Genomic DNA, 21,507 nt, shown 5'->3' with positions numbered 1-21,507 from the left:
TCTGACATACCAGGTATTACTTCTCCATGAAGAGGTTTTGATTCAGGCTCAGAAATACCAGGCAAAGGATCGGTTCTCCTGGACTTTCACTCACCAGCCCCCGTGGCCATTTAGCTATGTCAAATTGGCAGAATTTGATTTGTACAAGCTTATCTGGTAAATGCTGGGGTCACTGAGGAAGAAAACTGCCTAAAGACCTAACCCCCAAGGACACACAGCAGCCTGCTGCCACCATGTGGCAACTTGGTGCAATTGTGGAAGCAGCAAATCCTGCAGGGCAGAGCTTTTAAGGAAAACAAAATTAAATGTGTCTACCAAAGCATACCATATTAAGGCCATGTATATAATATAAAAATAGTTAAGTTTATTAAATGTCTCAGATATCTGGGTCAGAAGCATGTATTAGTCTTAACTAGTGCTACAGCAAAGAAAGCTTTCTTGACCTTTGTGACTTGCCTCAGAGCCTCATTCCACCAGCACAGAACCACTCAAAGCCTGTTCTAGACTGATGTGCTCAGGAGAGAAAAAACAGCCAACAAACACAGAAAGGATAAACAAAAACCAGCTGTGGTCCCCCTGCCCCCTTGTCAGAGGATATGTTATTTATAGCCAATAATGGCTTGGTTTGTTCTGGGCAGGAGATAGGAGAATGCATCAGTGGATGAATGAATGAATCGACAGGCAACAATCTTAGTCCTTGCCCACTTTCTTCTCTTTACCCCATGGCAGCTTTGTCACATGTCCCTCAACTTCAATGCAATTAACACCGTTATTCGGGGAATGAAGGCAAAGATGGGCCAGGAGAGGAAATATGGGAGAAACTTCCTTGGCAGAACCCAAGTTCAGAGATGAGGCCTCCTCAGATGAGGAAGATGATGCCCTCAGAGACCATGACCTGGTTGTCATCCTGCATCTTGCTCAGGGCAGCCTGGATCTCTGCTGAAGAGAAAGGTTCTTCTTTGTCCCGGTTGATGGATTCTGTTAGGCGATTCATGCCCACTGACTGTGCATGAGCTTCCCGGAACACATCTAAGAGGGCCGCCTTGAATTCCTTCAACCTGTCCAAGTCAGGAAAAGATGGATGAAGGAGAAGTAAACAAGCCCAAGTGCTCTTGTTAACACAATACAGGCATCCCCCAATATCTCCTCTATTATAGAGCTTCCTGAACATTTTTAAGTATATATCCTTTGACCAACGGAGTCCATTTCTAGAAATTATCCTTACAACTACGCTTCCACAAGTACACAGTGATAAATATAAGAATGTTTTATTGTCAACAGCAGCTTTATAGAACCTAAGTGTCCATCATTAGAAAATGCAAATAAATTCATACATCCATACTACAGTCATTAAAAAAGAAAATCTAGGGGCCTCTGGGTGGCTCAGTCAGTCAAGTGTTCAACTCTTGGTTTCAGCTCAGGTCACAGCACAGTTTGTGGGTTCAAGCCCCACAGTGGGCTCCCCACTTTCAGCTTGGGATTCTCTCTCTTCCTCTCTCTATGCCCCTCCCCGCACATGCATGTGTGTGCTCTCTCTCAAAATAAATAAACTTAAAAAGAAAGAAAATCTATAAGTTCCCGAGAACGTGTTTTAAAATACAGTTCAAGGGCACCTGGCTGGCTCAGTTGGAAAAGCGTAAGACTCTTGACCTTGGGGTCGTGGGTTCGAGCTCAAAGTGGGGTGTAGAGATTACTTAAATACTTAAAAAAATAAAATAAAATATAGTTCAATGGTGTTTCTGGGGGATAGAACTGCAATTGATTTTAATGTCTTTTCTTAAACACTTTTCAATGTTTTCATATTCTCTTCAGTAAACATATTGTGTTGTATGCTTGAAAAAAAGCCAACTATAATTATAGATTTTCTTTGGTGTCCAGTACACATAAAAATTTACATATAAAACTGTTTCTGAACCTCTAGTGGTAAAAATTCCTCATCCCAAAGCAAAGAGCAACAATTCAATAAAGAAATGTGTCTGTATCCTACTGAAAAGAACTCAAGGTTACAGTAAGACAAAAATTTTGTTCTTGCTTCAAGACTCTCCTTCCTGATCTCCCAGGGACACCATATTCAAAATTCCCACAGAGCACTGTTTATAAAGCAAATGGTAAAATGTAAAGTTTGAAATTATAATATAAATATAAAATCAGAATATAGAATGTTCTAAATATCACTGGGCCTACGATTCTGAGCTCTGCTGATAACCAGCTTGTTTCATGCCCTCTCCCCAGAAAGCAGTCCTTGCCTCAGGGGCATTCACTTCCCTACTCACCTGGATTCACTCAATTCCACCTTCTGGGACTCCTTGGTCTCCTGTGAGTCTGCAGTCTTTGGAGTGTGCACTTCAGAGGATAAAGGTTACAGTCAATGGGAAGACGACAGGTGAAGCCATTTCCACAAACACTAGACAAGTAATCTCCACTCCCCACACCTCACTGAGTCTGCCAAATACTCACTTCCTAGGGTTCTTAAGGGCCAGCCAGGGTAAAGTAGTCAGACAGGAGACCCTCAACATACGTTATCTTGGATGCTTACGCCAGGCTTGGCAAAAAGTACAGCTCATCAAGAAGGAAGCAAACCACTGAGCAAATGGAGCCCAGTTTCCAAAATTTTGACTGGATTTCCCAAAGTTCCCTTTAGGACAAACTCTTAGACCCAAAGCTCTGAGCAGGGAACCAAATGGGAATCCACAGATAATGCAGTACACAGAGCAACTCAAGTCAGCAAAGGAACCATCCCTTTATCAGGAGGGGGCACTCACTCACCTTGAGGCATTTCCTCCTCTGTGTCACTGAAGTCATAAGGGTCATAGGTGTCCCCATCCTTGGCATCGGAGTGACGAGTTTTCCTCCTAAAAACGCCCACAGCAGTCAAGAGAAAGGCTTTGGGGAAATCCATCCTGTGCCTCCGACCAGAGGAAAAGAACTAGAACTACCTACAACCAAAGTCAAACACTAGGCCAAAGCCTGTAACAAACTGTTACTTTTACTTAAGAGATCAAAAGCCTCCAGACTAGAACACAAACAATCCTGCTTCCCAACGCTTTCTCCCTTATAAATTCAACCACAGGCATGAAAGGAAAAAGTAATCATGAGGAAAGGATTTTGAAAGATACACTCAAAAACCCAAGTGAGTTAGTGCTCCTGGTACTTAGCTGTAGCAGGAAAGAGGTCAAAAGCACCATGACAAAGACAACAGAGGGGCATGCTCACTCTCTACTTTGTCTAGGTTATCTCTGGCCTCCAACCCTGCAGATCTAGGCACCCTTTCCCTAAAACCTGGATGTTGACCAGCAGTACTTGATCCACCTCCTCCCCTCTCCCTGGCCCTGACTGTATTCTTTTCTCATTTCTTTTTGCTCCGCCTTACCTCTTCCTCTTCTGCTCTTGGTCCTCCTGGCTTTTCTCCTCTTCATCATCTGTCTCTGATTCATCCTCATTTCGCTTCTTACGTTTCTTCTCCTTCTCTAGAACCTAAGACCAAGCCAAGCACAGGTGGGCGGGAAGGGTCACTGATTCTGGGCACCTGAATAAAGAACTCTGAATAAGAGTCCCTTCTACACCATCAGCTGAAAATCTTCCATGTCTAATGACTAAGCCTCTTTTGTCCCTGAGTCCCAGGACCAGGGGCAGAGGAAAAGGCTGCTACCTATCTTTAAAAATGTTGAGAAGTATGTTCAATGCCTTTCACATAAAAGGTATTTAATGAGTGTTTATAGTATGAAAAAAAAAGGCTGGCCAATAATGGTTAAGTGGAAAACAATTCATTTCTTTACAGATCAGGTGTTTAATTTAAATTTAAGACAACTCCCACCCTAGCAAAAAAAGTAAACCAGGAAATGCTTATGAACCCACAATTAAAGCCCAGAGTGGCTGTAATTCACTAAAGTGGAAAGGAGGTGGGCAATGAGGAAAAAGAAGTCAGTAAAGGCTTCAAGGCCTGGGTGTCTAAAATGACATAAACACAATGTCACACACAGAAATTGAGAGACAGAAGAATAAGAGGCAAGTTTGATAGTTCAACTTTTTTTTTCTTTAAGAGCTATGAGGAAAGGCTCCACATCGCTCCATATCTCTGTATTTACTGTATCCCAACCATCTAGAGTACCTGGCACCTAGAAGGGGCTCTTATATTTCATTTGAAATTTATCTGAATTCCCAGTATTACACTGTCAACTTTTTGAGTGTACTGAGTTTGGATATCTTTTGCAGCGCCAATCCAGTGACTATTATCCAGAAGTATAACTACTACATTTCTTTTTTTTCTTTACCTTTCTCTGAACAGAAAACTTAGACCACGAGGCTTTCAAATATATGCCAACAAGGTGCTGGCTCTTTGGGCGTAACCTGTATGACACACACATTGCATTATCCCATCGGGCTGATCTCTTCCTCGTGGGGTGGGACCCTGATGGAAGCCTGTCACCTGGAAGGTCACTGAAAGCCTATGGTGTTTGTAACCAAGGGTAAGAAATAGTCTTGAAGTGTGAGAGAAAGTCTTCCAGGAAATTATGTAAAAGAGAAGGATCATCGTTTTCTTTCCAAATATATGTCCAAATATATATATGTCCAAATATGTACTGAATGTATGTAACTTATTCTAAGAACATGTAAGGCATTCTTTTTTTTAAAGTTTGTTTTGTTTATTTATTTTATATAATTTATTGTCAAATTGGCTAACATACAAAGTGTACAGTGTGCTCTTGGTTTTGGGGGTAGATTCCCAGGATTCATCACTTACATATAACATCCCAGTGTTCATCCCAACAAGTGCCCTCTTCAATGCCCATCAACCAAATTTTCCCCTTTCCCCCACGTCCCCTCCCCCCTATCAACCCTCAGTTTCTTCTCTGTATTTAAGTCTTTTTTGGTTTGCCTTCCTCCCTCTCTGTTTGTAACTATTTTTTCCCCTTCTCTTCCCCCCTTGGCCTTCTGTTAAGTTTCTCAAGTTCCACATGAGTGTGATAGTTCAACTTTCAATGCCAAGTTTTTGAGAAACTAATGGGATACCTCAAGAGACTGGCAAAGGAAAAAGGTAGAGAGGGGGTAAGAAGATCATCAGAGTCAATCCTTTGGAAACATCTACTTTTTTAAGAGATAAAGGAAGTACGAGTAGACAGAGAAGCAGTCTCTTGATGATGTAGCACATCAATTAAACCAGAATCTCTGGGGCCTCTAGAGGCTTTAGCATCAGTATTTTAAAGCTTTGCAGTTGGTTCTCACACACAGTTAAATGTTGCTTTCCAATGATGATCTAAATGCAGGTGTCAGCCATGGAGAGCTGGGCAGCCCTGCTCTCCATGAACATACCAACATTTACTCAGAAAAAGCTCTCATGCCCAAGCATCTGAACCCTCACCTTCTTGAAGTAAGCATACTGGACCAATTCTACAGCTTCCTCTGCATCCTGCAGGTCCACAGTCTTGCTCATGCGGGCCTTGGCATGGGCTGTGGCCAAGCGAATCAGAGTTTCCAGTGTCCGGGCTGTAACTGGTGATGTCTGGGGAAGAAAATAAGGGAGGATTACTTGTCCAGAATTCCATAGGCATGCGTGTCATTCCCACTGCACAGAAAAGGATGAAGATACTACCAGAATGACTCTAAAGAGTACAAGAATTCAGAGCTCTGTATTCTATATAAACACCTTACAAAATTCAGAAAAATAAAAATAACCAAGGAGATCCAAATGTTGAGGGAGAAAAGAGTAGGTGAACAGAAAAGAAAATGAGACATCTTACAGCTAGAAAGAGAAAAAGCCAGAAAGACTACAATAATGAAAGAAGAATGATAATCCTTCACTGCCAGCCTGCAATGCTCTAGGAACTTTGCTTTTGTATCAACTAAGTCATTTAACACTCTCAATAACTCCTCCAAGTTTTATAGATGAGGAAAATGGGACTCAGGGCTTCAGGTAACTTGTGCAAGGCCACACTAGGGCAGGGGTGTGAAAGAAGTCATCTGAGGACGATTTTTTTTAATGCTTATTTTTGAGAGAAAGACAGAGAGAGGGAGGAGAAGAAGAGGGAGAGAGAGAGCAGGTGCGCATGAGCGGGGCAGAGGCAGAGAGAGAAGGAGACACAGAATCTGAAGCAGGCTCCAGGCTCTGAGCGGTCAGCACAGAGCCCAACGCAGGGCTCAAACTCACGAACTGCAAGATCATGACCTGAGCCAAAGTCAGACACTTAACCAACTGAGCCCCCCAGGCACCCCTGAGGACAAAATTTTAAAGTAAGGTAAATTCAAGTCCAGAGAAGGAGAATTCTGGCATGCTCCCATCAAGTGATTCTCATGGACATGGGTGCATACCAAACTGGTGTGCTTCTATCTTTTTTAAATGCTACTGGCTAAATGGTATCTCTGGACTCATGAGTCAGAATGTCTGTGTTTAGGAATGGTCATGTATAGTTTTTCAGTTTCAGGGGATTTTGATATGCCTGCCCAGTTAAGCATCTGTGACATTATCTAGCGTTTTCATTTTTTTTTTTTTTTTAGTGTTTATTTTTTTATTTTTGAGCGAGAGAGAGACCGAGTGCAAGCAGGGGAGGGGCAGAGAGAGAAGGGACACAGAATCCGAAGCAGCCTTGAGGCTTCAAGGTGCCAGCATGGAGCCTGATGCGGGGCTCAAACTCACGAACCATGATATCAAGACCTGAGCCAAAGTTGGACGCTTAACCAACTGAGCCACCCAGGTACCCCTGGCCTTCTCAATTCCTGGATTTAAAAAAAACAAAAAACCCACGGCTTGAAAGTGAAAGGATTTGTGAAAGGCCCAAAAATTGACTGAAGACTTGGGATCAGAACAGAGGGCTAGTTCTTTCTGTTGCACCCCCACATCTCCCACTGTGATTCTTCAGTGATGGAGCTGGTCACTTCTACTTCCAAGTTTCCCCAATTATCATTTATACCCCATCCCATGTTCAAAAACAAATACACTCACTTTTACATAAATTCACCAAGTCTTTTAATGGTTTAGAAGCTACCAGAATTTGGAGGTTACACACTACATTAAAAGCTCCAATTCCTTGGCAAAGAGGAAGTCAAACTTTCACTCTTCGCAGATGACATGATACTCTACATCGAAAACCCGACAGACTCCACCAGAAGCCTACTAGAACTGATCCAAGAATTCAGCCAAGTTGCAGGGTACAAAATCAACGTAGAGAAATCGGTTGCATTTTTATACACCAATGATGAAGCAACAGGAAGAGAAATCAAGAAACTGATCCCATTCACAATTGCACAAAAAACCATAAAATACCTCGGAATAAACCTAACCAAGGATACAAGAGATCTGTATGATGAAAACTACAGAAAACTTATGAAGGAAATTGAAGAAGACACAAAGAAATGGAAAAACATTCCATGCTCATGGATAGGAAGAATAAATATAGTTAAGATGTCATTACTACCTAAAGCACTCTACACATTCAATGCAATTCCAATCAAAATTGCACCAGCATACTTCTCAAAACTAGAACAAACTATCCAAAAATTTGTATGGAACCACAAAAGACCCCGAATAGCCAAAGTAATACTGAAAAATAAAACCAAAACGGGAGGTATCACCATCCCAGACTTTAGCCTCTACTACAAAGCTGTCATCATCAAGACAGTATGGTATTGGCACAAAAACAGACTCATAGACCAATGGAACAGAATTGAGAACTCAGAAGTGGACCCAAAAGTATACAGCCAACTGATCTTTGACAAAGCAGGAAAGAATATCCAATGGAAAAAAGACAGCCTTTTTAACAGATGGTGTTGGGAGAACTGGACAGCAACTTGCAGAAGAATGAAACTAGATCATTTTCTCACACCATGCACAAAAATCAACTCAAAATGGATAAAGGACCTGAACGTGAGACAGGAAACTATCAACACCCTAGAGGAGAAAGCAGGAAACAGCCTCCTTGACCTCCACCGCAGCAACTTCTTACTTGACACATCCCCAAAAGCAAGGGAATCAAGAGCAAAAATAAACTGTTGGGACCTCATCAAGATTAAAAGCTTCTGCACAGCCAAGGAAACAACCCAGAAAATTAATAGGCAACCAACGGAATGGGAAAAGATAGTTGCAAATGACATATCAGATAAAGGGTTAATATCCAGAATCTATAAGGAACTCACCAAACTACACGCCCGAAAAACAAACAACCCAGTGAAGAAATGGGCAGAAGACATGAACAGACACTTCTCCAAAGAGGACATCCAGATGGCCAGCAGACACATGAAACGATGCTCAGCATCCCTCCTCATCAGGGAAATACAAATCAAAACCACACTGAGGTACCACCTCACGCCAGTCAGAGTGGCTAAAATGAGCAAATCAGAGAACTCTAGATGCTGGCGAGGATGTGGAGAAACGGGCACCCTCCTACACTGTTGGTGGGAATGTAAACTGGTACAGCCCCTCTGGAAAACAGTGTGGAGGTTCCTCAGGAAACTAACAATAGAACTCCCCTAGGACCCAGCAATAGCACTGCTAGGAATTTACCCAAGGGATACAGAAATGCTGAGGCATAGGAGCACGTGTACCCCAATGTTCATAGCAGCACTCTCCACAATAGCTAAAACATGGAAAGAGCCTAAGTGTCCATCAACAGATGAATGGATCAAGAAGATGTGGTTTATCTATACCATGGAATACTACATGGCAACGAGAAACAATGAAATCTGGCCATGTGTAGCCACATGGATGGACCTTGAGGGTGTTACGCTGAGCGAAATAAGTCAGGCAGAGAAGGACAAATATATGTTTGCACGTATAGGAGGATTAGGAGGAACTTGACGGAGGAACAAGGGGGAGAAGAAGGGGGGAAATGGTGGGGGAAAGGGAGAGAGGCAAACCATGAGAGACTCTTGAATGCTGACAAAAACTGAGGACTGATGGATGTGGGGGGGAGGGGGGGATGGGCATGGAGGAGGACACTTGTGGGGATGAGCACTGAGTGTTATGTGGAAACTAATTTGACAATAAACTATTTGTAAAAAAATAAATAAATAACAAAAGCAACGTAAAAAAAATTAAAAAAAAATAAAATCCAAAAAAAAAGCTCCAATTCTTTTTTTTTTTAATGTTTTTTTTTTATTTATTTCTAGGAGAGAGAGAGAGACAGCATGAGCAGGGGAGGGTCAGAGAGATAGGGAGTCACAGACTGAAACAGGCTCCAGGCTCTGAGCTGGCAGTCAGCACAGAGCCCGACGCGGGGCTCGAACCCACGAACCGCGAGATCATGACCCAAGCGAAAGTCGGACGCTTAACCGACTAAGCCACCCAGGCGCCCCAAAAGCTCCAATTCTTGAATAACCTATAAAGAGTGACTGAAATCCTAGCCTGTATTAGCAGAACTACAGAATCCAAATCGAGAGATTTACCAGACCCACTAAGACCACAACTAAAATAGTGTATTACATTCAATGAGAGGGCTTCTAACACACTGAACATGTTCACATCATGAGAGAAACAGTTAAAAAGAAAAGGGGGTCCTTAATCTGAAGAAAAATCATACACAATCAATAGAAAACAAATTAAGACCTGTGGGTCTACACCATAGAAGAATATTCTAAGAGCGATGTACCAGGCATGCTGACACTGGCGGTGTCAAGGAAGTCTTAGCAGAAATTCCATAAGATGGAATGAATGCCTGTCCAAATGTGAGGCTGGAAATGGCGATTTGGGATCATGTCTAAATCCAAGAGTCTATATCACATAATAATGGTCTTGGACTTGGATCTTTTTGCCATGAAATCTTATATGAATTACACTGCTCCACAAAATTCAGATAAATTCACGGGGAGATTTCTAGAAATAGCTTTGGATAATCATCATGGTTGTCTAACTAATCATTTGTTCAAGTCCAGCTAAAATATCATAGTCTCTTCCCTCCCATTCATACCCCTTCTACAAAGTCTAAAAGATAAACTAATAGCTTCTTCATCTCTATTCCAATCATCTTTTACATTCATTCCCTTTTAGGTAGCACACTGGTATATACTTATAAATATGCATATATGATCTTTCCATCTACCTTCCCGCCTCCCCATCCCAGATTTGAACTCTTTGAGGATAGCTCTTCCTATTTTAACCCTGCATGTAAGAACAAACACCAGTTCAGTTCCCAAAAGTTGTTCCTTATGTTGCTGAATGAATCCTAGCTCTGTAAGCCAATGTCATCTGAACCATGAGATACAGGCATCTCTGGCATTCTCACTTCATTTCCCTTTGTAAAAGGAAATGATAAGAATTGTATTTAACAGGAAGCCCTTCAGACCAGAAAGAAAAAAGTAAGGAATCACTAAGTTAAAATGTTTTCAGAGCTCCCAGAAAACTGGGACTCCGCAGCCTTCTACTTAAGGAATTCCCATGTCCATCTTCCCTGTGGGGACTTACCCTGGCAGTGTCCGAACTCATGCTGTCTTGACTGCGCAGGCGTGAATACTCTTCTGCAATGTAGGCAGCTGACTCCTGAGTTAGGACGGGCTTGATAATTTTGGCCACGTGGATGTACTTCCTCATGAAAGCTGCACTCACCATCTTCTCCCTGGACACATACACAGTGAATTCTACTTCTCTGCCACACCTTGGCACCTGGCTGGGATAGGGACTTGGCCTCTCCTCAGAGAAGTCAGGTCAAGATGTAGAGATGCAATCTAGAATACATTACCATAAATCCTATTTACATAGAATGTGTTTAAGACCCTTTCACATATCTTTTCTGAATTGTGTGGCTATTATTCACTTAGATATTATTTGTGAGATGAACAGTACAGGTATGAAGTTTAGGTATTATTTGTCCTACTTAACAGGTAAAAACTATGGCTCAGAGTGGCTTATATGGATTCAAATTCAGTTTTCGGACTCCAAATTCTATGTTCTTAAATGAACAGATTTGAAAACCATATACTTCCGACTGGACCACGGCCCAAAGCAGAGGTATAAAATCTCACATTTCATGCTTTGAGCACTTGATTCCTAGTCTCCTTTATCCAAATCCACCCAGTGCTTGCTATCTACTGCCCCTTCAATGTAAGCCTGTCACAAACGGCTACATGATTTGTGCAGTACTTCATAAGTGAGGATGACATGAAACACCCCCAATTAGTTGGGCATGTAGTCAAAGCCTTCCATTTTAAGAAAAGATCAGAACCTAAGCCTAATCACCACAGACACAAGGCAACTAGCCAGAAAAAGTGGTATATGTTCCTCTCCAGAAAAGAAAATAGGCCCAGAGTATTATAATCCAAGCATGATCCTGCATGGGGGGGCACATAAAAACATGGGCTAATATGACCTAAATCTCGGGTTCCCTCAAGGGAGAAGCATGAAGAATGCTCACTTTTTCTTCTTGGTCCCATGCAGAAGGTTGTCATGCTTCTCATAAATCTGGGTGTCCTGCTGGTCCTCCTGGTTAAAATTCGGATCGTCTGTGGCCAGGATATCAATGGCACTACCCAAAGGCATAGCTGGAAAACCCAAGTTGGGGGAAGAGAGTAAAAAGTTGCTTCTTCTGAAGACAGAGAAGACTAACAAAGCAAAGACAGACATACACACACACGTGGAGCCCACAAACAAGAAAGGTGGGACCACCTGGTTCACAGATGCTCAAAGGCATTCTCAGGCCCAGAAATGGACAGAAGACACACCTCAGGGTAACTTCCAATGAGCAAGAAGGGAATGGCCAGGCAGGCAAGGGCTCAACATCAACTCAGACACTCCCCACCACCCAGGCCAGGCCTGAGGTAACAGCATCTACTTAGATTTCTTTCCATTAGTTCATCTTACTCTTCTCACAGCCTTACCATCGCCATCCTGCTCTCCGGGTGCCCTGTAACGGTGCATCCTAAGGACATGGTCTGAGATCTCTCGATCCTGCTCAGGATCCATCTGATCCAGCATGATGAAGAGTAAGTCAAATCGGGACAGCAGTGAGTCCTGCAGCCCAATGTTCTCCATAGGGGTCTTGTACTGATCGTACTGCAGAACGTAAGGGAAAAGGAGAGTGGAGGTGACATCAATGGGAAGAAAGGACGAGGAGGCTATTTAAAGCTATTAATGATTCTGTTACTAGGTATTTATCATACAGATATATTTCCAAATGTATAACAAAATATACGTAAAGGGATATTCATTACAACTTCATTTCATAATAGCAAGAGGAAAAGGGGGAAACACCAAATGCCCATCAAAAGGCTACTAAAAAGACAGAAATGCTGAGGCATAGGAGCACATGTACCCCAATGTTCATAGCAGCACTCTCCACAATAGCTAAAACATGGAAAGAGCCTAAGTGTCCATCAACAGATGAATGGATCAAGAAGATGTGGTTTATCTATACCATGGAATACTACATGGCAATGAGAAACAATGAAATCTGGCCATGTGTAGCCACATGGATGGACCTTGAGGGTGTTATGCTGAGCGAAATAAGTCAGGCAGAGAAGGACAAATATCATATGTTTGCACGTATAGGAGGATTAGGAGGAACTTGACGGAGGAACAAGGGGGAGAAGAAGGGCGGAAATGGTGGGGGAAAGGGAGAGAGGCAAACCATGAGAGACTCTTGAATGCTGACAAAAACTGAGGACTGATGGATGTGGGGGGGAGGGGGGATGGGCATGGAGGAGGGCACTTTGGGGATGAGCACTGAGTGTTATGTAGAAACTAATTTGACAATAAACTATTTGTAAAAAAAAAAATAATAAAAGTAAAAAAAAAAAAAAAAAGGCTACTAGAAAGAAAGAAAAAGTAAAGGCAAAATTCAGTAAACCCCAAGCTGGATGAATGTAAAAGATTCCACATTAGCACATCATCATCATGGTAAAAAACAAAGGTAGACAGACTAATTCGTTAACAAAGAGATCACCTAGCTGTTGGTACATGCTTAAGTGATTTCCTGAAACAGTTAAGAACTATTAGTGGCTATCTCCTGAGAAAGAGAAAAGAGAGAAGAAGCTTTTAATGTCCCTATCGTACTCCCTGTCCTGTTTATATATGTTACCATCTGCATGTAGTACTTTGGTTGTAATGGCCATACAGGCTACTGGGCTGTCAGACTGCAGGTCGCTTTTGTTTTCTGGTTTGTATTTTTAAAGTTATTGCAAACAAGTAACTTTCCAGGGGATTCTGATGTGTGTGAAAAGGTGAGGAACCACTGCCCTATATCAAAGGCAGTAACAAAATGATGGATGAGCTTCCTTTAGTCTTTGGCCTATTATTTCTCTGGGGCATCAAGAATAAACTTCATGGCTCAGTTATTCAACAAAACCAAACGAAGGTGAAGACAACAGTAAAGTACCTAATTCCACTCACCCTGCCATAGACGGGGTTGGCAGCTGCCAAAACACTACAGCGGGCATTGAGCCGAGCATGGATGCCGGCCTTGGCAATGGTGACTCGACCCTGCTCCATCACTTCGTGGATGGCCGTGCGGTCCATGTCAGACATCTTGTCAAATTCATCAATACAAACCACACCTCGGTCAGCAAGGACCATGGCCCCTGCTTCCAGACGGCGTTCCCCTGGGAAATGAGGACAAGGGGAAAGACTTCAATCTCCTTCTTAGGCACTCACTGTCACTCATGAGAACACAGTGAAGGGCTGTTAAGTTCCTAGAGCCTTAGAGAAAAGCCTTAGTGGGTCAACATTTTAAGGTCCAATCTGAATGATCCCTCAGCAGACAGCCTCTAACACACTTGACTCAAGGATTCTCTATCTTCATCCTCACGTAACTCCCCAACTAGATCTCTACTCTCTTTTCACTAGTCTTCAAATCCCTTCCTCTAACTTATAAATAGCACAATCTTCATTTTTATGTCCCTTCCAATTTGCAAAGCTTTCTCCTCCAAAAACTGAAGACAGTCTTGTCAATAGAGGGTCACCCAAAGACTTAAATAATTCACCCACTATTACCAGAAGCTACTCAGTCCTCTACAACTGGGCTCAAACTAACCTTTCAAGTTTTGGGCTCAAACTAACCTTTCAAGTTTATCTTCCCAACACAGGCCAGTGCAGAGAGCAAACTCAAAGAATCTATGCTTTATCTTGCTGCGGGACCTTTGCGAAAGACCTTTATACCCTTACCGGTTTCCTGGTCTGTGGTGACAGCAGCGGTCAGACCCACTCCAGAGGAACCCCGGCCAGTAGTGGGGATAGCCCTGGGCGCAGTGCACAGCACATAGCGTAGAAGCTGAGACTTGGCAACCGATGGGTCTCCTGTAATTAGGTGAGGGTAATAGTGACTTATTAGGAAACTCCTCCTGCCCACCCGCACCAGCAAGTTCTGCCAAGAGCATAATAGAAATTTATAACAATTGGTTGTTAATTGTATTCCTTTCACTTTCCTTTACTATTCATGGAAGAATATATTTTAGATATTATATATCAGGAACCCCCAAAATGAGAATAGTAAGAAAAGACTTTCAGCCTTTGATGGAATTGAAATACACTAGGTAAAGAATACACAATCTTACAGATTACAGATTCCCACAACCACACTCCACAAGGGAAGACCAAGAGTCTAAAGCAAATCCCCAATGCCATACCAATTAGGAGAATATTGATGTCTCCACGGATGTGGCTGCCATTTTCTAGGTCTCGTTCCACTCCTCCCAAGAGCAAGCAGAGAATTGCTTTCTTAACATAGTCATGTCCATGGATGCTAGGGGCCAACGACTTGGCCAGCTGGTCAAAGATATCCTATAGGAAGAATAACCAAAGCTGTAAAGAGCCTGGTGAGATTCAGTGGAGTTTTGCTGAGCTCCGCTTTATACTTTAACCTATAAAAATACTTGAAGACGCCCACAGATACAGACACTGTTTCTAACTGTAAAAGGCTTTCTTAAGACAAATCCCACTGATCAAACCACTAACAGAACAGATACAGAGAAAGCCTGGATTCCAAAACTTGCTTAGAGGTTTAATATTTAAGAAAAAAAAGTATTTCCAGGTTCAAAACACATTAGGTTGAATAAGAATGTGTACTGTGCTTCCAGTGACCTTGATCACACAGGCATATACAGATGACCCTTGTACAATGCAGAGGTTACCAGTGCCAACCACTTCATGCAGTTGAAAATCCAGGTAGAACTTTTGATTCCCCAAAACCTTTACTAATACCCTACTGTTGGGGGAAAGCTTACAAGTAACAAAAAATCAGTCAATTAATACATTTTTGTGTATGATATGTGTTCTATGTTCTATTTAGCTAGAGAAAGGAAAAGATCATTAAGAAAATCATAAAGAAGAGAAATGCATTTACAGTACTTGTATTTATCAAAAAAAACCCACAAGTAAACCCACACAGTTCAAACTTGTGTTGTTCAAGTGTCAACTATATTTTCTTCAATTCTAATGTACTCATTGATAACATTGATATTCTTTAATTCTAGTATTTGTTTTAGGTTCACTCAGCGGCCTAGCAGGTAAGACAACAGAAATATTAAACAGCAAAAACACTTTTACTTGCTGACTGGGTCAAAACTAAAAGCTAACACCACATACTTCAAAGGAGACCTTCCTCCTGATCCAGTACAAAGATGAAAGGTGGCCCATGGCCAAACACAACCCTCACAAATCCATCCCCAGCTTCAGATCCCTAAAGGATGCTCAAACCTTGGAACGAGTTTTACTGAACTTCTTGATCTTGGCTATATCCTCAGCAGAGAATGAAGGCTGAATATCCTTGCTCATTTGCTTCACATTACAGGCAATCAGGATAGTCCTGGGACAAAGAGAATGAAAGGAAGCCTGCTGTTTTCAATTCTAAACATCAGAGCCAACAGCACATTGGGAAAAAATAAAGGAAAAAAGAGAAAAAGGCAAGTTGTTTTGAATTCAACAACTGAGTCTTAGTCAATGATTCTTCACCACAGGAATTTATTCTGTGTACTGTCCCACAGAACTTCAAACAGAAGAGTAGATGAGAAGGAGATGGGGATACATGAGAAACTCTCCCAGGTAAGCCATGAGGCTATAACCATGTTCCCAGTAACTCCTGCTTTTAGCATAATAATGATAGTATTATCAGCTTATCTGATGGAGAAGAGGCAACCTATCTCCCAGGCAGGCAGACTGCTCCACATGTCTGATGTGATGTTCCAGAATATAGCAAACTGGCTCAAGAATACAAGAAATGTAAGCTGCAAGCAGCATGCCAAATATCGCACAACTGCCCCTTTACCTGAAGGTTCCTGAGGTATAGCCTCCCTTCTTTCCAGGAAGGCAACGGTAGGTCCCCACCACCTGGACTCGATCACCAGGCTTCACTTTATCTACCAAGTCATCATCCAGAATGACATCCACAGAACGGGGGAGTTGGCCAGCGGGGGCCTTCTCTGGCATCTCCTGGATGGTGATGGTCTGGTGGTCTTTGTAGACAGAAAGGCCATATTCTGTCTCAAGGGGATTGTTTTCCTCATCCTTAAAAAGACACGCAGAAGAGCATTATCTCATCGTGGTCTTAAAAATGCCACACTCATTTTTGGCAGGAAACAAATACTATTTGAATATGACCTGAGGTTTTAGTATTTAGGAAGTAAACAAGCCAAATGTCTTCTCTAGCTTTTTCCATTCCCATCTCTTCTAGTAACAAATCATTTAATGGGAGGGACAACTACAGTCCGAAGGAATCACAGCTATATTAACATCTAAAATAAGATTCTTATTTCCCCTATACTATGATGTAATATTTCCACTCCTAGGTAATACCTGACAGAAACATTTGCCCAAAGCCACACACTACAATGTTCACAGCAGTATTATTCCTAATAGCCCAAATTAGAAAATATCCAAATCCCATCAACAGAATTGTTAAATAAATGTAGCACATCCATACAAGTCAATACTACACAGTGATGAAAATGTATGAAATACACCTATTTACAACATGGATGAATCTCAAAAACATCTGTTGAACAAAGGAAGCCCAACATGGGAGTCTTCAAATATATAAAAACAAGCAAGCTGAGTAGTATCAGGATACGGTTAAGCCTTGGGGAGTGTGGGCCCTCAAAACCTTCTGAGTGCTAGGAAGGTTCTATTTCCTGGTATGGATGCTGATTTTACAGGCATATTCAGTTTGTGAAATTTCACTGAGCTGCAAACTCATATCAGCTTTCCTATATATATATATTTTAAACTTTAATGAAAACATTTTAAACTTTGATTTCTTGCCATTTTAGTTTCTAAACACACAACAGCTGTCACTTACTAAGTGCTTACTATATACAAGGCATCGTGCTATTATCTCATGAGATTATCTCATATAACCCTCACAACAACTCTGTCATGCAGATGTTTTTCACATTTAACATATAAGGAAACTGAGGCTGGAGAGTTTCCCAAAAGTCACACAGGCAGAGCCAGGACTTGAGGCAAGTATAACTCCAAAGGCATATTCTTAAGTACCACACTAGATGACCTCTAGGAGTCCAAAGTATTTCAGGTATTGGGCAAAAAAGCCTGACCCCAGTAATCAACAGTAGAGTACTCTCTGAGTAGTTACTGAAGACATTCTAGAAGGCAGGCTCTTAATGAAGAAGAGAGCAGGGAGACTTAGACAACCCAAATGGCCTGAAAGAAAAAGACATAGGTCCTAGTCCTTAGAGTCACCACTGAGACCATATGCAAGTCACTTAACCTCTCCAAACCTCAGCATTTCACCTAGAGGCAGACTAAATGATTCTAAATCATGCTTATAATTCTAAGATATTTGTTCTTGTTTCATTTCATTTCAGATTCCTGCACCAGTTGAGTTGAAAACAAGAACTGGGTCTCATTCATATCTGTGTTCTCCACAGTACTTAACAATTCTTTGGATACAGTACCTCTCAATTATTATTTGATGGAAGGGACAGGTATTCTTTGATAGAATGAATTCAGACATCAAGAAACCAACATTAACCATCTTTTGTCATTAAGGAGGCCTCACATTGGCCTCAATTCGTATCAACTGACCACTTAAGAATTAAGCCATTTCCAATGCCATTCTTTCCCCAAACCCAAAGTAAAAGAGTTGCAAAGATTTCCTATTAGCATCGTAGCATATCCTCCCATATTACTTTAAGTAGATTATAAAATTACATCTAACTTTGCTAAAAGATCAACGTAGATTGATGGTTTTCAACCCTTCCAAAATTTCTCAAATTTTCTGAAGTGAATATTTATAGAATTGGAAGACTTTCCATATTAAACTCTGGCTAGCAATCAATCTTTCCTTCAGGTTAATCCTTACTTTTCATCTTATTTACTTCTAGAAGACCTCAGACATAATTATTTGCATAAAAACAGACATCTTGGATTCCAACCTCCAAAGAAGCCCAATTAATTCATTCTCCTCACCTTGGTAGGATAGACAGAGCTGGATGGAAAAGCCACCAGGCTGGTGAGATCAGAATAACGTCGCTCTATAGTCTTCTTGGTAGCAGGGCAGTAGTGGACACTGCGGACGACTTTGGGACGAACTAGAGAGCCTAGGAATGGAAAACATGCATAGTAAGTCACGCAACTAGGCAGTGACAGGGTGGAATCTGACTCGGGCAAGTCTGTCATAACTCCAAATACTGTGTTCTTCTGACTAGTTACAGCTACTTCATTAATATTTGTCATTTATTCATTTTTATATTTATATGGAGAACATAAACATATCTGTATAAAATCCAAAGTACAACTGAGCCTGTCCAAGAAGTCAGGCACAGGAGTTCAGAATTAGAACGAGGAGATTGCCAAGAACCAAGATTCCCCTACTCTCAGCAAAATTCACCATTCTGGACCCCCTGATCATGACACTCACAGCTCCTTCCAATTTAGCCCTGTAAGTTCAATGCTATATGCTACCTGTCTCTGCTTGGCCTCTCCTGCTTTCCCAGCCCCCCCAAGTCTATCCCGCCTCCATTCCCCTAGTCCCCTACTTGAAGCCACTCACACTTAGTGACAATGCCCTCCACGCAGACCACACAGCTGAGGAAGCAGGAGGTAAGAGTCCGGGGAGACACATGCTTGGAGCCAAAGCTGCCCTCCAATCCTATGTAGAACTCTTCATACTGCTTGGCATAGGTAGCATCAATGGAGGCCACAAATTCCTTTAAAGCCCGCTGAAAGGCAACCAGCTCCTCAAAGGCATTGCTCAGGAGGCTGCATATGGGCAAGAAAAAGAACAATTCAGCAGAGAAAGAAAAATTCAAAAAAGCTGACCCTCAAAAACAAAAGTGGACATTCTTTGGTGATGAAGCCAACAAGTGAAAATCTAGCTCTTCCTTTCTCCTGCCATCCTACAAGACTCAGTAAATTATATCAGAACTGACGCGAACATTAGTTCAACTTTTCAAAGATGCAGAAATGATACTCAGTTAAACATGAAAGGGGGACCTCTCGAGAGGAAAATGCCCACCACCCACCTTGGGAAGAAGAAGAAAAAAAAAAACCACAGGAGGTGAGGCAATAAGGGTCAAAAACATTTCATCCAGGTCCTCTCCTGACAAGCCTGTTCCAATATGGAGAAGAGAAAAGGGAGCCATTCTCACTCAGAGCAAGAATATCCAATTGGAAACCCTTGCCACATACCGGTTAGCCCGCTTCTCATTTTTCCTGCGCAGGTCATTCACATTGACAATCAACCGGTATTGGTTGTCACTGATCAGCTCCCGAACTTTGCTCTGATAAATTCCCTGGTCTTCCTGCAAAACAGCCACCACATATCGCAACAGCCATAAATTCAAATACAAGATGGTATTTAAACAGAGGCAGTTCTCACAGCAAGATGTAGGTCATTCTCTATAGCACAGCTGATGCCCAACTTCTTCACATTTTCACTCACTAGCCTGAAATTCCAAATACACCCTACAAGGCCAATGCAGGAGTGTAATGATTTCCTCAACGTCCATGGTATTATTCCTGTTGACAACTACAGCTTTTCTGTTTGCGGTCATTTCTCAACTTAATGGGGAATTAAAACAAGCTCATAATAAGTCTACAAGGACAAGTAAAAATCTTGTCAAAACAAGATTAGCATATCAAAATGACTTTTCATTTAAGAATTATATAGGGAATTAAGAGATTTATTTCTCGATGGGCTGTACATAGAATAGGAAAAGAGTTCTCTGTATCCAGACCTAAAGGAATAGGGAGCCTTTCCTATTTGTTTACAGACACAGCATTATCAACCTTTTAAAATAATGTATTCTAAGGCTTCCAATCTAGCGTGGCATACAAAACCCCCTTTACCAGCAAACCAAACACTTGCCTCTGCATCTCCTTTGGCACTGAAAAAGAAGAATGCGGTCAAATGAGAAGGAAGTCTTTTCGCCCTGTAGGAAGTCAGTCATTAGAATCTGCGCATCGATAACGTCAGGGTCATTACCGTTCTACTGCCTTCTTTCCCCCACACTCCCTCCAAATTCGAAGAGCAGGGAGTAATTTCCAAAAGGTCAAAGGGGGCTTTGCTATTTTGTGTGCACTTTCGCGAGACCCCGCTATCGTTTGCACTTATGAGAAAGTTACAGGATCGCTCTGTCAAGGATGCACCTACAGGCGACCAACTAATGACGGATTCCACCGCGAGAAACGTTACGAGATCGGGCATGGAAGGGTCCTGAGGGCGCCGGTCAGGCCGCAACAGTCCGGAAGCCCAGCGGTCCTCTCGGGAGCTCCAGGGCCCTGCCGCGGCTCCGCGTGGAGTCGTAGCTAACCTCGGCCCGTCAGCGTCCCCCGGGGCTCCAAGCAACAGAGAAGCGCGACCCCGTGCCTTTCTCACCTCATCATCCAAGAAGTCCAGGTAATCTCTCTGCGCCTCTCGCAGCTCCACGTCGTCCAGTACCACGGTCCCCGCCATGCTCGCCGCCTGGGAACCGCTACCTCCAAAACTGCGCGGAGGGCCCCCAGATGACCCAGCCCTGGCGCGAAAACTACCGAACTTTTCCCGCCACCAAAGACTACGTCGAGAAGGGGCGGGGCTTTGCTGGGAATATACACATTCTGATTGGCTGATTCCTCTTACGCGAGAATAGCGAGTATCCAATCGGGAACTTTTTCTTCTTCGGCTTTATGGAGCGGCGCTGAGCCTTGGCGGGAAAACGTGACCTCTGGGGCTGTTTCTCCCCCCACTGACAAGAAAACTGACCAATGGGGCTGAGAGGAGGCTCGCGGAGTCTGGTCATTGGGCAGACGGGCAAGACGGGGAAGCATTCTGGGAGTCGTAGTCTTCCCCCTTTTACCGGATGTTTTGCAGGTTTTTTTTTTTTTTTTTTTTTTTTTAAGCTGAGGTTCCCTGACCTGCAGCTGAGTGAGGAAACCGCCTGGCGGTAGTACTGAGAGTAGCCGAAACGTCAGAGAATGGGAGTCGATACTCAGGGAGATAAAAACATAAAAGCAAATCGTTTTTTAAATGTATTAAATCAAGTGTGCTGGATATGTCTCCCAAGCAACTGCTCTCAGGTGGCATTCCAAAAAAAAAAAAAAGTGGATTTTGAGAATCTGTGGGGTGGAAATAGAATAATAACATCTTTGGGAAAGGT

The 21,507-nt window shown here is 42.4% G+C and overlaps 1 protein-coding gene across 1 annotated transcript; it reads right to left on the bottom strand.

Moving 5' to 3' along the window:
- Positions 1 to 342: 342 nt before the first annotated feature.
- On the bottom strand, positions 343 to 21,042 carry MCM3 (minichromosome maintenance complex component 3). Its single transcript, XM_039217467.1, has 17 exons — positions 20,748 to 21,042; positions 19,559 to 19,671; positions 18,921 to 19,129; positions 18,338 to 18,468; positions 16,179 to 16,417; positions 15,611 to 15,719; positions 14,542 to 14,695; positions 14,081 to 14,212; positions 13,310 to 13,518; positions 11,800 to 11,974; positions 11,337 to 11,463; positions 10,391 to 10,541; positions 5,360 to 5,500; positions 3,371 to 3,474; positions 2,767 to 2,852; positions 2,274 to 2,343; positions 343 to 1,058 (listed from the first exon to the last, which is right to left on the bottom strand). The coding sequence occupies exons 1-17, from the start codon at positions 20,823 to 20,825 to the stop codon at positions 860 to 862; spliced, it is 2,427 nt and encodes an 808-aa protein (XP_039073398.1). The 5' UTR covers positions 20,826 to 21,042; the 3' UTR covers positions 343 to 859.
- Positions 21,043 to 21,507: the final 465 nt, after the last annotated feature.

Source organism: Hyaena hyaena, unplaced genomic scaffold, assembly GCF_003009895.1.
Source record: "Hyaena hyaena isolate Hyena2069 unplaced genomic scaffold, ASM300989v1 scaffold_694, whole genome shotgun sequence".
Taxonomy (NCBI): Eukaryota; Metazoa; Chordata; class Mammalia; order Carnivora; family Hyaenidae; genus Hyaena; species Hyaena hyaena.
This window is presented reverse-complemented; position numbering and strand designations above follow the sequence as displayed.

Excerpts from the sequence above, each read along its gene's own strand:
- MCM3 (XM_039217467.1), bottom strand. The coding sequence starts at position 20,825 with ATGGCGGGGACCGTGGTACTGGACGACGTGGAGCTGCGAGAGGCGCAG. Across the intron at positions 10,542-11,336 it reads CATGGGACCAAGAAGAAAAA|GGAGAAGATGGTGAGTGCAG; the intron begins GTGAGCATTCTT and ends GTATGTGTCCAG. Across the intron at positions 2,344-2,766 it reads AGAGGAGGAAATGCCTCAAG|TGCACACTCCAAAGACTGCA; the intron begins GTGAGTGAGTGC and ends TATCCTCTGAAG.